Source organism: Nasonia vitripennis, chromosome 3 (genome assembly GCF_009193385.2).
Source record: "Nasonia vitripennis strain AsymCx chromosome 3, Nvit_psr_1.1, whole genome shotgun sequence".
Classification (NCBI taxonomy): domain Eukaryota; kingdom Metazoa; phylum Arthropoda; class Insecta; order Hymenoptera; family Pteromalidae; genus Nasonia; species Nasonia vitripennis.
The window spans coordinates 5,401,844-5,419,195 of record NC_045759.1 but is presented as its reverse complement, the minus strand read 5'-3'; the positions used below and the strand labels follow the sequence as shown (position 1 = coordinate 5,419,195).

The following is a 17,352-nucleotide window of genomic DNA, read 5'->3' as shown; positions in this document are numbered from 1 at the left end:
ACGTGCTCATCTCGCTATTACAGCAACAAATAACGCCATTCGATTCTCTCAATTGTCGGAGCTTGAAAAAGCACACAGCCACGCGCACAAAAGCTGAAACAAACGAGGACAAAGTATACTCGAACACAAAGCCTCTCGGCAGCTGATGCGGCAGATCGTAACCGGAGATAACGCATCCTGCCCCGCAGTAATGCACGAAATCGTCATTAAATGCGCGGCGCGAGCGCGCGGCATCGGCGCAATTAAGCCCTAACGAGATTAAGGCCAATTGAACTCGCTCTCTCTCTCTCTCTCTCTCTCGCGGGCCTCTAAGCAGATAGACGCGCCGATCCGCGAGAGTAGCGCGAGCCGATTCGTTCGGTTCGGCTCGTTATTTGAACGTTTGGATGTAAATACAGTTGTGTCGATTCTGTACGATAATCGTTCGTTTGTTTACTCTTGGACGTATCTCGGTGTCTGCAGATGCACGGAGAAAAAAAATGTCGAATCTACCGAAGCGACTTCAGTAGGATCTACTTGAGTAAAAAATGTGCGATAATAGACTCGCACAGCAAAAAATTTCCGAGCGAGAAAAGTGGGGAAAGCCCAGCAGTGTCGGTAGACGGGGCTAGACGAGTTTGGGCCCTTCTGCACATTCGATGAGTGCCTACCGCGCAGGATTTTCTTTACCTAAGTCGTCAAGTAGATTCTACTGAAGTTTTGAGTAGCCTCAACGTTTTTTTTCTCCGTGTGGTGAGTCTTGTTCCTAGAATATTTTGAAAAGATCGGCAATACTCGCGGCCATTATGTTAACGAAGCGGATCGGCAAGTTTGGCACTTATCGAAGTGCCAAACTTGCATCCGAGTCAATATTTAGCCTGAGATAAGCGCTACGATCCGAAATTCCAAATCGGCGCATTTTACAGAGCCTATTCTCAGCAGTTATCCGATCCCAAAGTTCCCGAGTTTTTAACTCCTCTCAAAGCAGTGTTTTTATTTACCGGTTTCCATCAATTATCGTTCCGCACGAGGCGCGGGAAAAAAATGCCGGCGCGAACGCGTCGCAGATAAGATTAACGTCAGCATACATAGCTCTATCTTCTTTTTCACGCACTCTCGAGTCTCGTGCGCGCGAGCCTGCTATCGTCATCCAGTGAGTATATTATACAATATACTAATGAAAAAACTAACCGTTCTCCCAACGAAACCCAATTATCCCTATATCAACCCCTCGGTCGAAGCGATCCCCCGCAAGCTCCGATTATTCCCGGCGCACCGAGCCGAGAACCAGGCCATCGAATCGTCCGCGTAATATTCCAAAAAACACACAAGACGCAACCGTACAACACACATCAGAAGCGCCGGGCCTATAGACGGCTCTTTCCCTTTCTCAGCCGGTCGCCTCGTGGTCTCTCTCTCTCTCACTCTCTCGAGTAGTAGTAGGGATATTACACACAGCTGCTGATGTGTTCCCGCAAGTCAAAAAGCAGCTTTCCCGCGCGCGCTGCAGTCGGCGGCTAACCACTGGCTCGATCGGCGCGTGCGCGCGTGTAAACTCTCGCCTCTCGTCTACACTCGCTTCGTGTATAGTTGCGGCGTGTGCGCGGAAAAGCACGTCTCACGCTCGCTTCAGCTTTCAGCTCGGGACGAAGTTTTTGAAAGTTTTCAAAAGCAGCGCGATCAGCCACAGTGAGAGGATTATTCTTCTTACGCGTGTACTCGGAGCAGCCCAGGCTTGCGCGCGCGCGTGTTTGTGTGGATGTGCGGGTGGAACGAGTGCCGTGGGTGTGAGCCAGTGGCAAGATGAGCGGACTGGGACCAAGCGACGCTCTGGTAAGCTCTGGAGGCTCGAGATCGATCTCTATGGGATGTAGCGATGTACCGAGAGAGGAGCTGCATCGAAGGGGTTAGACACACGAGTTGCAGTACACATGCGCCGGCGCTTTTACAATTGATCCGATGCGCCCCCGCTAAATGCGGACACTGCGCGCGTGTCTACGCTAAGAGAGAGAACGTCGCGCACCGGTTATAGCGGGACAGCGCGGGAGGCTCGAAATAGACACCTGGTGCTGCTGAACACGCGCACGCGTGCGTGGCTATCTTTTTCGGAGGAACGGATGTGTTTTAGATATATCATTTTTACGTATAAATAGACCGTGGCTTCGTTTGATGATTTTTCGGTTCGCGTTATCGTTCGTAGACACAACACACGCGGGGATTGTTATCGTTAAGCGTACACGAGGAACTTGAAAGAGACGGAGACTAATTGCCGGCGATTCGATACGAGCGAGACTACGATGCTAATTCAGCGCAACCGCGGGGTTTTTGTCTCGCGGCGATTTGCATGCGCTGAGCGGAATTTGAAATTTTAATCATCCCGCGCGCTCGACTGTGCCGTGTCTTTGGTGCAATGCCGCGCGACGATTTTTTATCCTATAAGTGTATGCACTGCAGCTCCACGTGCTTCCGCACCTACATACAGTCGGACGAAAGATTATTATCTCGCGCGATAACCATACATTATTCTCGCGTCAGGTTATAAAACCGCATGTTTGCGGATCTCGTTACAGTCGAGCTTTTCTGAACTGCACAGCTCAGCTGACGAAATCGATTGCCTCCGTTATAACGATGTGTAGCAATAGCGTATCTTTTTTCGTTCGCAGCTGAACGGGACGAAAGAGGCGGCCACGAGGCAGGAGATGGAGCCCGCCGGCATGCCGCGTCCCAAGGGTCAACGAACCCAGTGGAAACAATGGGCAGCTTGTATTTCTGGTAAAATATACGGAGAAAAAAGAATCGACTATGTGGAATTGTTTCTTCTTTTTCGTTTAAACTCGTGACCTCGGCGTAAATTCAATTTATTGGCCATTAAAGAAGTAAAGATATTTTGAACGGTTTTAACTTTACACGTGGAGTTACATCACCCATCGACTGACTCGGTCTGAAAACGCAGGACCGAACCGCCGCTCACCTGCGGATCCACTTTAGCTTGCCCCGCATTCCTCGGACTCGTCCACACCCACACACGGGCTCTTTTTTCTCTCCGAGCTTATATACATCTACGGGCTCAAGTCTAGTGACCGAGAAATATTCCTTTCACCGAGGGAACGAGCTTCCACGCGGGCTTTTTGTGTGGGCGTAAACGCTTTCGGCCGCGTGTCTGTTTTTTTATTCCGAAACTATGCGGTTCGTTAAAAATGCAAGGTCTAAACGATACGTTCTCCCCTCTGTTCACAGCGACGCTGTCGATGGTGGCCGCCGGTACGGTGTACGGCTGGTCGACGACCATCCAGACACGGCTGACCGACAACACGACCGTAGACGTGCCGATCCACGTCACCGGTGAACAGTCCTCGTGGATCATCTCCCTCGTCGTCATCGGCTCGATGATGGGTGCCTTCTACGGAGCCTACGTTGCGGCATCGTGAGTAACCCGACACCCGCGAACAAAAGCATCTGGGGCAAAGAAAAAAAATCAACTATTCAAACGCGATTCCAGCTGCGGACGGAAGATCTGCCTGCTGATGTCGTCCCTCTTCTACATCCTCGGCTGGCTGCTGGTGATCTTCGCGCACAACGTCTGGTACCTGTACATCTCGCGGCTGATCCTCGGCATCGGCGTCGGCATGTCCTACACGGCGAACCCGATGTACGTGTCGGAGGTCGCGGACGTCAACATCCGCGGCGCCCTCAGCACTCTCATCGCCGTGAACGTGTTCACCGGCTCGCTCATATCCTGCAGCGTCGGCCCCTGGACGACCTACCTCACCCTCGGCATCGCTCTGCTCTGCATACCGATCCTCTTCGTGCTGACCTTCGCCTGGTTCCCCGAAAGCCCGTACTACCTGCTGAGCAAGGGTAAATCGGCTGAGGCAGCCTCGGCCATCGCCTTCTTCCAGGGCATCACCGATCCCGACGAGCTGCGCCAGGAGGTCGAGCTCGTGCGCCGGAACATCGGCAAGGACAGCAGCGACGAGTTCGAGGAGCTCAAGTTCAGCTTCTCGGACTTTCTGCTGCTGATGAAGACGCGCAACCGGCGGGCCCTCGTCATCGTCATGGGCCTCATTCTGGGCCAGCAGCTCAGCGGAAGCTTCACCACGATGCAGTACCTCGAGATGATGTTCCACGACGCTAAGATCGGTATCGACTCGCACACCGCCACCATCATCGTCCTCGTCGTCGCCATGGTCTCCGGTGGCGTGTCCACCATGACGGTAGAGGGCGCTGGTCGGCGGCTGCTGCTCCTGTACTCGAGCTTCGCGTGCGCCCTCAGTCTCGGCGTGCTGGGAGTGTACCTGCTGATCAAGTCGACCGGTGCCGATCTCAGCTCCATCAATCTCTTGCCGGTCTTCGACATCATCGTCTTCCAAGCCGTCTACCAGATCGGCCTCGGCACGATGCCGAACCTGCTGATCGGTGAGCTCTTCCCGACCAACGTCAAGGGTATCGCCGGCGCGGTGATCATCGTTTTCGACGGCCTCATGGGCTTCATCGTCTCCAAGTACTACGAGCCGATTTTCATCAGGTTGGGCGGCCAGGTGGTCTACCTGTTCTTCTGCGTGTCGACCCTCGGGATCTTCTTCTTCATCTACGCCTACGTGCCCGAGACCAAGCGCAAGACCTTCCTCGAGATCCAAGACATCCTCGACGAGCTCCGCCCTTTCAAAGTCCACAGTTCTACTTCCATCTCCTGTCTGCCGATCAAGAGGTCCGGCGGCGAGGAGGACAACAAGACTGAGGAAGCGTGATAGTAGTGCGATCGGCTGAACCGATTCGCCACTTCTCTGGATTCTCTCTCCTCCGCGACTCGTTGAACATCAGCCGGATATTATATGTACATATTATAATGTAAAGTTACAAGGAAGAGACGGGCGGTGTGCGATGACGATCGAGGGCTTTAGTGAATTAATTATTTTTTATCGCGGTTTTTGACGACCCGAGGGCGCTGAGGTATAATATGCCTACGCACAATTGTGACGCGTTGTGATAAACGATAGGGACAAACACAGAGATGTATTTTATCGCGGGGAACATATTTTTTTAAAAACTTTTATCGTTCGGGGATTCAAGGGTAAAGGGTGCGCGTATTCGGGGAGAAATACGTGGGTTGTGAACGAAGTCGTGCCAAAATTATGAAAAAAATAATGTGAAGACGATCGAGAGAAATGAAACTTCGGAGGTATAGATATTCTTCGAAATAGACGCAGTGTATCAAGTGAGATGGGCTAAGTTGGTCAATTCAATGAAGAAAATAGCGGCGATATTTTCTCGAGCACGCGATGACCCCATCGCGTGCATCTGCCATTTTAAACTTATTCTTAATATCTCTAAGTAGTCATGTCTGTTATAGCACAACAATTTCCTACGTCTTCGATGTTTCCCGTTGAAACTATTCTAGAGTATAAAACATAATCAAAATGCATTTACGCACAGGACTATGTCGATTCGACATTGATCGTCGGAAAATTTTTCCTCTCGCAATACCAGTAATAATAATATTCTCTATAAAAAACTTCTGCGTATAGTTCGATTCGACGTTGAAAAGGTCGCGTATTGCGCGAAGCTGTGAGTGACGGGTAAAGCGTATACATCGACGTGTGTTGATGAAAAACGGGTTTGCTGCTTCGTACAAAGGAATCGAAAGGATAATCCAATTACGAGGTTGCGTCGGATCTTTGACGATATATGATCTCTCTGTGTTACATACTCATATGGGGGAATGATTAGTTGACAATATTTTCAATCGTACCTCGCGGCTGTACGCGCGTATTGTTCTATATTTTACTTCTAAGAAAAAAAAAACTTGATTCACTGTAAACAACTGCAGGTATTTTTTCGCATCGAATTCGCCATATCGATCAAAACAGCCCTGTGACTCGGCAATTTATACACCATCAGTGTAAACGTCCACGAGCAATGATCAGAGAGGGACGAAACGCGCGGGTGTCAGCCGTGAGAGAAAGAGAGAGAGAGAGAGAGAGAGAGAGAGAGAGAGAGAGAGAGAGAGAGAGAGAGTTAGATGCGTTTCCCAGTCCGACGAGTTTATACGCGGGACACAAAATGACGGAACACGCCGACGACGTGACGAACCACAGAGCTCATTGTTATATCGGCTGATGCGCTGCCTCGGCACTTTTGATGATTTTCGCTCTCGCTGGCGCGCGAGTTTGATGGATTCGGGTGGTGATGCGTCGTCGCTGTGCTTATCCCGTTGTTGGGGAAAACATCGATTTTGGAAAATATGTTAGAGGAATAAGTGTATACACGACGTTTGTCCGTTTATTGCTCTCGGGTCGGCCGGTTTTATTTGCCGTACGTGTAGGTATATAAATCAATCCTTCTTTCCCCTCTAGTGTGCTTGTGTGTGTATACCGCGCGTACACAGAGTCTGTATGCGAGCATTTTCCTAGCGTCAATATTTGAACGAATCTTCGTATATTCCGTTGCTCTGATAAGGAAGTCCGACTTCCGGTTTTCACTGTGTTTCTATGCGAAAAAATACTGCGTTGTTTACAGCATACAGTAGCTATATACGGATTATAGAAATTTTCAGTTTGATCTTTCTTAGTCAGAGAAATGGGTGTGAATTTTTCGAATTTTTACCTACGATGTTATACACCTATATATACAGAATAACTTGGACGCAGATGTTTACAGCAGCCAATAGCTCGAATTAATTATAGACAACAACAACAATGTGTATACGTTTCCATCAAATTAACCACGTTGACCGTTGTATACCAGTAATCGATTTCCTGTCAGACTATTGTTCTCTCTCTCTCTCTCTCTCTCTCTCTCTCTCTCTCTCTCTCTTTATGTATAGCCAACAAAATAAACCTGTCTACACTACACGATTAATGTGCGTAGCTCAAAAACGTACTAGTTGCACGCGTCTCTATAATTCTCGAGCTGTTTCACTCGAGACGAGAGCCACGTCCCACATACCTATATAGTCTTACTCATAGCAAACAGAGAGTCGCGCGTATAATATAGTCTGCGAAAATCGTCGATGTCTAACAAACCCCCTCAGTAGAAGAAGAAAAAAACGTATGCACAATCGAATCGGTCTTTGTTGCGCAATTCCAGCATCCCCCCCCCCCCCTATGTATATGTGTATACGTTCTATACGTTGATTATATAAGTGCCTTGATTTTGCGAGAGATTCGCGAATAAAGAGAAATTTTTCAAACGACGTACCAGTCGATACTTTCTTTTATTTATCATCCCCTTTTCTTCCTCCGTTCCTTTGTGTGACGACAATCTTTTTCAGCTTATCGATCGAGCGCGAGCTGATTATACCAGGGTTTTATGTTTGTTTTTATTTACGTACAGTTTTTCTGATACAAATGAGAGATGCAGGCAGCTTTGATAACGATCAGTGTCAATTTCGTCGTAATTTTCAATTTTGTCGTAATTTTTAATTTTACTTTTTCAATAATCTCTCTCCCTCTCTCGTTTTCGTATAAATTGAATGATTAATTGTGGCTTCATCATGGAAACTGCATATCGCGCGACAACAATTCTCTATCGTTATTATAGCCTCTACTGATTACATCAGTTCGATGTATGGCTTCTATGATCAACTCGGTACGCGCATGTTTCCAATTTATCGATGTGGTTCACGCGTGTACGAAGCTTTCGATAGCTTCATTACTTTTTTTTCTCGGTTTATGCGTTGCATATACTAATGACAATTTCGGATCCGTGTTATTCACTCTCGGTACACGATGTGTTCTTGCGTTAACTAAATGACATCACCATAAACACTAACAAACGATTATATTTCAAAGTTCTCCACAAAGATTCGAGTTTTCACATGATCGGACAAACGAGTCATAACTAACCCCATTATATTCCAAGTACAAAGCAAATTTCAACCAAACGAAACCACCTCAAACGCACACACCGTCCGACCAAGCACGACCTGTTCTACTGCAGTACAATCCGCGCGATACCAACCTTAAAAATATCTCCAACCTCAAACACTCGCGATTCCACATACAGAGGCATTTCAAATATGATCGCGATTAGTAGCCGCATATACGCGACGCCAAGGACCACAGCAGAACATAGAGCATCAGTCTTGAACTTCACTCTGCGGTCACATGGTCAGCTCTCTGTTCCCATACACATCTATATACCTATATACACACACCTCGTCTCTCGCATAGGACGGATATGCATACCGGTGCGTCGTCGGCCGCAATTCCAAGCATCCGGTTGCAGATACAGCCTGTGGTGGTGTATACCTATATACGTATACACGCTGCTGTGAAGGGATTAACTATATTCGCAAGCCGTTGATGTGCAGCGCAGTCTCGGAAGGATCAAAGTTTTTTCGAATTTTTCCACTGCAAAGACCCGCGTTAACGAGATAATTAGACTTTCTTTGAGCTACTCTACTGCATGCAGCCTCGAGATTTTTCCCTTTGGGTTGTATGCGTGGGAGTCTGCCCTGCATCAAAAGAAAACGATATTATATTTATTTCGTTACATACCGAATGTGTAATTAGCGTGGAAATAACGTTTTTTATTTTCGTTGCGCGGAATACGCGTAAAATGAATTTCCGGAAAACATTATTTACTCGCGCCACAAAAAGCGCCAAAGTTGGACGTTATGCAAACTCTGAGATCCGCTTTGAACAAATCATACCAGGCTGAAAAACGAAACGCGCACAGCGCGTAAGCTCGGCGTCGAATTAAATATCAAAATTCTCGAAATATTTTTAGCCTCGCGGTGGAGATACGCGGAAAATTTCATCAGCTGAACAACAAAGACTGCTGTCTGGGGGATCATTAGTCTCGCATCGCCGGGGAATATCACGGAGCGGTAAATCGTAATAATGCACACACACACATACGTATACAGGAGCTTAGTGCGTATACAGTTTCTCCCGTCGACTTTGGCATGTTAATAATAGAGGCACCGCCGCCGCCGCTACGGCTCATTCAGCGATGCGTTAACAATCGGCTGCGTTTATTGTATCGGCGGATAACGCACACTGCGTCGTTTATGAATAATGGACACGCATCCCCTCATCGTTGTCGGATAGCCAATATATAATCGATTAGGAGCTTACAAGAGAGCTTTGTTTCGGAGGCTTGAGATTGCGACTTTTTTTGAATTTTGAAAAGGGTTAAAGTTCAGGAGAGCTTTAGCTTACACTTTATAGATATCCGAACTTGCGGAAATAAGCCATTATCGGTATGTCTCCTGTTGTGGAGTTATGTTGTTTATGCAGCGTATTAGATTTCTTGAATTTCATAGGTCAGCATCAGAAGCTATATATGGTACTTGATATAATAATAACCAGCATGTCTGTAGTTGATTTTTCCAGTTAAAAGTACACGACTTTTATGTAAAATCGATTTCGCAACCTTGAAATTCTTTTCAAATTTACAGTTGACGTTCAAAAACACTGATCATGTCTCCCCCCTCTCTTTGACGCGCGACCGCAAGTTTTATCATCTCGCGTTCTCGAATTTTTCATTCACATGAAGATTAAATTTGTGGATATATAAACGATACAGGCAAGCACCCAGAAGAGTATTCAGTTTGTTGCTTGACGATCCATCAATCAGTAATTGTTAATTCTGCCTAATTACTTTGTTCATGCATATAGTCTAATTGTTAAGAGATCATTTGCAAGAAGAAGCTTTTCATCGTCTTCTTGGTCCAAATACTTTACGTGGCGGCATCCGATCAAGTTTATCGAAGTAAACGAGGTAAATTCAAATTCGCATTAAAATCTCGTTACAGATTCAATCGATATAAAGTAAATTTACGTATGCAGATGAATGTTATAACAGAGACCTTTGGTCATTCCAATGCAAACGCATCGAGACGAATTATGTCTCCGACGGCTACAAAAATTGCGCGGACAATTCCGACGAAGCCGACTGCACTGAAGAACGTTGCAAGAGCATGGGAAAACTGAAGTGCAAAAACCGAGACGTCTGCTTCCATCAAAGTTTCATCTGCAACGGCGACAACGACTGCGGCGACAACTCCGACGAGGAGGACTGCACCGAAAAGCGTTGCAACGAGCTGAAAAAATTCAAATGCAAAGGCGTGAACAAGTACATCTACCACGAATGGACCTGCGACGGGAAAAAACGACTGCGGCGACAACTCCGACGAGCAGGTCGCCTGCATTGAAAAGCACTGCAGCGATCTCGGAAGATGGAAATGCAAGGCCAGCAACAAGTGTATACGCGACATCGACGTCTGCAACGGCCAAAACGACTGCGGCGATAATCCCGACGAAATCGGTTGCGACAAGAAACTTTGCACCGACCTCGGACGATTCAAATGTAACAGTACTAACGTGTGCATACCATACGATAGCTGGCTATGCGACGACAATTCCGATGAGATCAATTGCCCTGAGAATAATCTTTGCGACAGTAACGGCAAGTTCAAATGCAAAGACACGAATAAGTGCATAGATCAAGATCTTATCTGCGATGGCATCGACCATTGCGGCGACAACTTCGACGAGACGGATTGCACTGATGAACGCTGCAAGAACATCGGAAAATTCAGGTGCAATGATGGGCTCAAATGCATCTCTGATAGTCTCGTCTGCGATGGCTACGACAATTGCGGTGACGGACGAGGCAGATTGCACTGAAGAACGCTGCCATGCATTGGATAAGGTCGCGTGCAAAGACAAGAGTAAGTGTTGGGAGCCAGACGACTGCGATGGGCGTCAAGACTGCGACGACAACTCCGACGAGATAGATGGCGATGAAAAACGTTGCGACGAAATCTCTAAATTCAAATGCAAAAGCGCGAATAAATGCATCCGCTCGCAGGGTGTCTGCAATGGAAACGACGACTGCGGGGACAACTCCGATGAGGTTGACTGCAAAACCCACTGAGCGGTAATAGAAACACGTTTTTATATGAATTATGAATGTTTAATTATCACAATCAACAAAATAGTTTCTATTTTTCACTGTATTAATTTTTTCTTCAGCATCTGGAGAGTATTGTGCACCATTTTACTTTCAACATACTCTTGAAACATGTCACGGGTCGTGACCAGATAAAATAATCAAAATGTCTGTGCCTGTAAGATGAAACATCGCGGACAGAGTATATTAAAAAAGATGCGCTTGCATTATGTGTAACAAAGCTTATACAATGTTTATAAACTGTACACCTGATAAACGCATTTATATTTCGTTCATCCATGTACCTCTAGAACCATAGAAATATCACGATTTCTAAAAAAGCCCAGCGCAATAAGAATTTTAATCATAGCCACTGCTCATTGAAAATCTGTTTACCCAGACTCTACACGCTGCGCGCGGCTATGCGCGCCGGAGAGCAGCCCTCATTTTTTATCTAAATCACGAAATTTCGCATGCAAACGCGGCCGGAATGAGAGAGGCAGCGCAGTGGCGACGACGGTTATGAGAGCTCGTATAAATATGCTAATAATGCATAGTTATAAACTTGTCGACGTGGGTTTTATATACAGAATGCTTCGTCATGGAGAAAGTTCCATTATTTTTATCTCGCTTTTGTGCATACGGCTCGATACGAAATATCCCGAGAGCTTTTGTAAGCCAAACGTCCCTTTTTTCCGACTCGGCTAAAGGATAATGATGCAAACTGCAGAAACGCACGCGAAAATGTCGGGTAACGAATTGCTAGTTTGCTTTCGAGATTATTTTCCTGGATTAGACATGTTAACGGGGCTATACGTGGGATTAGTTATTCAAACGCCGTTTCCTGAGCCGTGTGTCAAGAGATCTTTCAACTAGAGAAAAAGCTCGAATTTTGCAAGCTCCTCTATACACGCAAACCCTCCATTCGACGCAAACCAATACGTGACATTCTCTCCATAGCCGTTAACCACCGAATCACGAACCTTCACCACCAAATCACCCCCTAAAAAAACCACAAAAGCCAGCCACGCTCGCACATCCTCGCCGCGTCAGCTCAGCGAATTCGAATCGCTGCGCAGCGACAACTACACAGAGCGTTATGTGTCGCGCGGCTGCGAAACTGCGTGCGCCGCTCATCTTGCGGCGGTAAATGCCGTCCATTAGCGGGTATTCCAGCCTTGTATACACGTATGCGTATGTACACCGTAGCTTTTTTCGCAGCCAACACCCAAATGGTCGTGTTTGCGGTGCAAGCTCGCTGACGTTATTGCTTAATGCGTGGCTCGCCGCGTGAAATTCATTGCTTCGTTATTTTTTTTCCACGCCTCTGTGTCGAGCGAGCTTAATCCGATTGCGCGGGAGAGAGCTTTTATTTTGAAAATTTCACCGCGGCGCGAGAAGAATAAGTATCGGTACGGGCGCAATAAAAGTTGGCGAGTATAAAGGAACGTCGCGCGAGGAAATCGCGGATATGGGATATGGAAGTTATATACGTATACGCGAGAGGGAGAGAGAGAGAGAGAGTCTTGTAAATTTATAGTGCTGGAGATCGCGTTTATGCGGTTGGATTTTTCGCGGAGGTCACAGAGGTGGGATTTTGGACTGGATTTTATGAAGTAAAGTTTTTGAGGATTTCTGAGAATGGGTAATACGACGTTTGATATGGAGGGCGACGTGTATAGCTTTGAGAATGTTTGATGAGGAAAAGTTCGAAGTATTCGTGAATCTCGAGACAGAAGTTACCGGATCAGCGTTTGGAGCTATCGGAAGTCATGTGCGGGTTTGTTTTATTGAAAGGAGAGTTGTGTATGCAATTTTGGCGATGATATCAGGGGTGTTGTGCTTGGTGGTACAAATCAGAATCAATGTACGATCAATCAAAGTTAAATCGTATACGGTGGAATAATTTAAATGAATCGTAATAAATCGATGAAATCCGACCTATAAATAACGTGCATACGCATATCCAAGTACACCTACACATAGAACGAAATAACGTCGATTAGAGAGAAGCGGATCGTTGCAAAGCAAAGAATGCACTCACTCAGCGCCGATGCGACACTCGGCTTATACCTACCCTTTGACAAACACTCATAGTTGATCAAATCAAAGCTCTCCACATTCTATCATTTTCCACCTCCATCGCATTAAAACAAAATATCCAGTATCTACGAAATAACACACTCAGCGAAAAAGCTTCAATTAAAGCGTCCCCATAAATACCATCGGGTCAATCCTCGCGAGTACACACTCGGGAAATAAAATTTACAGTATAACTACCGACGCGCGGCCGTTGTCGCGGCGAAACATCGTCCGGCACTTCTCTGAATCACTGCTCTGTTCGCAAGCACGTCGTCGTCTGTACCAACAATAAGCCAGTCAATCATTTTTTCAATTTCTCTTTCTCCTCTCGTACGACGCGCAATATCAACAAGCCATTCTTCTTACGTTCGAGTCCATGTATTATCGGAGGACTCGCGATAAATTGTGCGTGTATGTGCATATCCCCCCCCCCCCCGGCGAGAGAGGTGTATAAATTCTCGCGTAAAAGTTCAATCGCGCCGTTATCCTCTCTGTGCGCAGGGATTTTCTGGGATTCGATGCGCTTTTTTTGTTATTGTTTTCATAGAAAGCTGTGCATTTCGCTCGAAATCGATCTTCCTCACTGTGCGGGCTACAAAACGAGAGCCTCGGGTGTAATAACAGTTGTACTGTAAAGGCAGAGTGAGGGCCGAATCCCTGATTTTAACATTAGCGATTAGCCGGTGCTATAGTGAGTAGAGGGTGTGGATTAGACGGCGCGAGCGGCGGGAAATTTCGCAGGCAAAGCGCGCGGAATTCCGGCGTTATTCGAGTCACGCGTCGGGATTTTGCGGGGAGTAGGTGTAAATGAAGCTGTCGTGGCAAATTGATTATATTGTTCGCCGGGGCTGTTTGGCCGCTTCGTGATTTTGGGAACTGGAGCTTATTGCGTCGGCTGTACGCGTGTGGATTGGGGGAAAGAATCGTGGGAAATTTTAACTATGCACTTGTGCACGAAATGACGAGTTTCATAATGAACGTGCATTTTTTGATATTCTATTTTAAAAAATTTTAAAATGCGTTAAAAGTTGTAATGGTCTATATTACGCACACGCCATAAATAAATTAATTAAGTCACATAGTGGTTCTTTGATGCATTTTTCTACGAAATGAAATAATTTCGTACATTTTCAGCACAATTATTCATTCGTCCATAGTAACCGACAAATAATACATTCTGTAATTTTTCCCGACATTGCATCAAAATTTTCACGAAAAGCTCTCAACGCAAATTTCATCGGAAACTCCCACGCAAACTTGCCACCGTCCCTCTCCCTCTCAAAAAACAAAATTAATAACAATATCCAACGTCACAATGCATCAGCTCTCTATCCAGCAGCAATAACCGGCGCAAAGTTTTTATCGCGCAACAAGCGCTCGGTCGTCCCCACCGGCGAGAAAATCGGAAATCCCGCAATAGCGCGCAAGGGAAACTTGCCCCCCGCCAAGATATCAAGCGTCGCGATCTCGAGCAGCAAAGCGCACAAATTCTCCGGAGAAGAAGCGTATACACGCCGGCGATTAATTCGAGCCTTGCTGCACCCCCCCAACTAATTGAACTTTCGAAATAATCAAGGGCCGAGTGAGGTGTGTGTGTGTGTGTGTGTGTGTGCGTGTGTGTGAAGCAGCTCAAGACCATCGAACAAACTTGAACTCTCGCTTATACACCAGAGTGGGTGCAAACTTTCTAGCTTCCGACTGCTATATGCGCGGCTCTCTCTCTCTCTCTCTCTCTCTCTCTCTCTCTCTCTCTCTCTCGGTGGCAATTCTAAGCCATTTACGAATGTAAACTAGCCGAGCATAGGATAAAAGCCTGTATTTTCCTTTTTTTGATGCCGCGGCTAATTCGACGCGGATAATTTGCTCCCGACTTTGCGGGCGATCTGCAGCGAGTGACGTGAAGTGGAGATCGTTTTTAGACGGGGAATCGAATAGCGTGTGTATATAGAGCTGATAAAAATGAACTATTATCGAGAAACGGGTAGTGGCAGTCTAGGAATGATTATAAAATCACTCCTAACCGTATTGGCCTGAAGCCACGAATCGCCTTGTCGATTCGCGCATATGAGAGCCAAATGACGGAGAAACGTTCGCTAAAACTACTAATAGGTAGAATATATTATTAATAAAGAATAAATACGCCGCACTTGCTCTTATCCCTAGTAGCTCTCGGTTACGTCCGGAACAGACTTGATGAGTCTAAAAATAATGAATCTCGCTTCCTCCGAGTATCAACGGATTTCAAAGCTATACGTTTTGACGGTCTTAGCCTCGTTAGCTGGGATTGAAACGGCCGAAAAGCCAGATTTACAATATTTTGTGGTATTCAGAGCGCTTGTAACTTCTGGAATCTTTGGTAAAATCAAAGCACTCGACTACATCCTCACGGCTCGAAACACAACGATGTTCAAGCATCACTGCTTTTTTCAAAGCTCAACAAAGCGCCCCAGCGAATCATAAAATCCTACAGAACATGCATTATTTCTTCGTTCACCGCAAAAACTACCTCGCAATCCCGCACACAATAGCTAAACTTCGGCAGTGCACTCACTCGTGCGTATATTGTCAGTGCTCTGAAGCCGCGACATAATGAAAAATCCTCGAAGCCATGTTGCATAATGCGCAAAGAGGGCTTATCGGCTTTTCCTTTCACATTCCTGACCTGCGCAGACATTTCCCGAGAGTAAACGCGCCGGTCGAACCAAAGGTCTGTATACTATATATACGACGGAGCGAGAGAAAAAAGGGACAGAGCAAGTGTATATACATAAGCTATGCGCAGCGCGATTATTACGTGTTAATTAAAATTTTCCTTTGCCCCGTGTCCCGGGCTTTGTTCGCGCGCATTTTTGCGCCTCCCTTTTCCGCTCGAAGGTGCTATATAGCTATATGTAAAAAAAAATCCAAGAGAAAGTGTGCGCTCGGATATAAAGGCGGCCCGGAAAAGGGCAGCGCGTTTCGGAATCGCTTCCGGCTGGAATATTACGTTCGCTTCGTTAGAGCTTGCAGCGATTCTCATTGTTATAACTGCGCATTTTTCTCCCCCTCCGTGCGTGCGCGAGCGAGCATTTATGCGGATTTTCGGGCTGGCTGCGATTTTTCGATTATATACTCCCGTGTGCGTTTGACCGCGAAATTTAAACCGCGCAACGAACGCGCTTTTTGCGCGGCCGATTTATTAGTTTCATCGATACGCGCGAGAGATATTATATTATAATGTTTTATTCAGCCTCTGCTCTCTCTCTCTCTCTCTCTCTCTCTCTCGCGAGGCGACGCACGAGGATTTGCATATTTTTCATTTAACTCGCGTCGCGACTCGAGTCCATTGAAGAATCGTCAAAGTTGCCTGAGGTTTGCTAAAACAATCTCATATCCTCAGCTCCTGACGAGTATATCTCTCTCGTCCGGAAACTTTTCCAGTCATACGACGAACGACATGCATATACATGTACGTCTTTCTCTTTCTCTCTTGGTGGAGCGCTAAAAACAAAATTGCTTGGAATACGAAATTTTAATTAAACTTTGACAAAGAATAATTCAATTTTCCTCTCTAAATGAACTGTGTGCACGCGCAAACGCGAGAGAAAAGACGAGAGAGGATGATGTGGTCCGAGCAGAACTGGAGAGAAAAACTCGCGGAGAAGGATCTAATTATTATACTTTTGAGAAGCAGCAATGCCACATGACGCAACGATAGCATTTCGATACTTCGATATAGAGAGCTTTAATGCGCGTTTTCGAGCTTAGCGGCTCCGGTAATGCAGTTTGCAGTAAATATCCGGAATTATTGCACCGGGGTATACATCGCAAATTTGTTTGTACATTGTTCAGCTGACGTGGGCTGTTTGTACCCGATGCTGGTAATGGAGAGGCAAACAAATTTCTACGCGATATAGGTACTCGTGTATGGTTTTACGTTTCGAATTTTGAAACTTGCATTTCACGACAGCTACTACACATACACCAAATCAGGTCAAGAAGTGCGGTGTTTTCTCGCACGAGTCTCAGCGCAGCGGCTTATACGTGTAGCATAATTACACCTGAGAGGACTACTCATCCGTCGGCTCGCGTGCCGCTAACGACATTACAATTGCGCTGACGCGTAATACGCACATGTATACAGCCATCAAGAGGAATAAGGGTCACGAGCCCTGATATTCTGCAGCCAGCCGTGCCATGTCGTAAAATGAAATAAAAGCTGGCCGTGTGCTCGCGGGCCTTGTCGTACGGTTTAATCTAAAATTGAAGAGGCGATGTCGGCTGACGGTATAGTTTACGGAACATCGGGTTTATACACCGGCGACTTTGGTCCAGATTTTTTTACACTACTACGCAGGCGACGCCTGGTTTCCCTTACAAAAGCTCCGGCGAAGCTTCGACTCGAAATTCCTC

At 46.4% G+C, this 17,352-nt stretch overlaps 2 protein-coding genes across 5 annotated transcripts; both read left to right on the top strand.

Annotated features, from left to right (window-relative positions):
- The first annotated feature begins 384 nt into the window (after positions 1-384).
- LOC100121131 (facilitated trehalose transporter Tret1) lies at positions 385-7,175 on the top strand. Of its 4 annotated transcripts, none has more exons than XM_031926567.1 (4): positions 385-732; positions 2,643-2,751; positions 3,217-3,403; positions 3,479-7,175. In XM_031926567.1, the coding sequence occupies exons 2-4, from the start codon at positions 2,679-2,681 to the stop codon at positions 4,725-4,727; spliced, it is 1,509 nt and encodes a 502-aa protein (XP_031782427.1). In that variant the 5' UTR covers positions 385-732; positions 2,643-2,678; the 3' UTR covers positions 4,728-7,175. The 4 variants fall into 4 exon arrangements, with proteins under 4 accessions (XP_031782427.1, XP_031782426.1, XP_001604717.2 ...); XM_031926566.1 differs by lacking the exon at positions 385-732 and adding an exon at positions 782-1,132; XM_001604667.6 differs by lacking the exon at positions 385-732 and adding an exon at positions 1,468-1,812.
- LOC103316769 (low-density lipoprotein receptor-related protein 1-like) lies at positions 6,556-10,613 on the top strand. The gene is made up of 3 exons (XM_008212286.1): positions 6,556-6,559; positions 9,774-10,051; positions 10,125-10,613. Exons 1-3 carry the CDS (start codon positions 6,556-6,558, stop codon positions 10,611-10,613), a joined length of 771 nt encoding a protein of 256 aa, XP_008210508.1.
- The last annotated feature ends 6,739 nt before the right edge of the window (positions 10,614-17,352 follow it).

Excerpts from the sequence above, each read along its gene's own strand:
- LOC100121131 (XM_001604667.6), top strand. The coding sequence starts at position 1,783 with ATGAGCGGACTGGGACCAAGCGACGCTCTG. Across the intron at positions 1,813-2,642 it reads TGGGACCAAGCGACGCTCTG|CTGAACGGGACGAAAGAGGC; the intron begins GTAAGCTCTGGA and ends TTTCGTTCGCAG. Across the intron at positions 3,404-3,478 it reads GGAGCCTACGTTGCGGCATC|CTGCGGACGGAAGATCTGCC; the intron begins GTGAGTAACCCG and ends ACGCGATTCCAG.
- LOC103316769 (XM_008212286.1), top strand. Across the intron at positions 10,052-10,124 it reads AAAAATTCAAATGCAAAGGC|GTCGCCTGCATTGAAAAGCA; the intron begins GTGAACAAGTAC and ends TCCGACGAGCAG.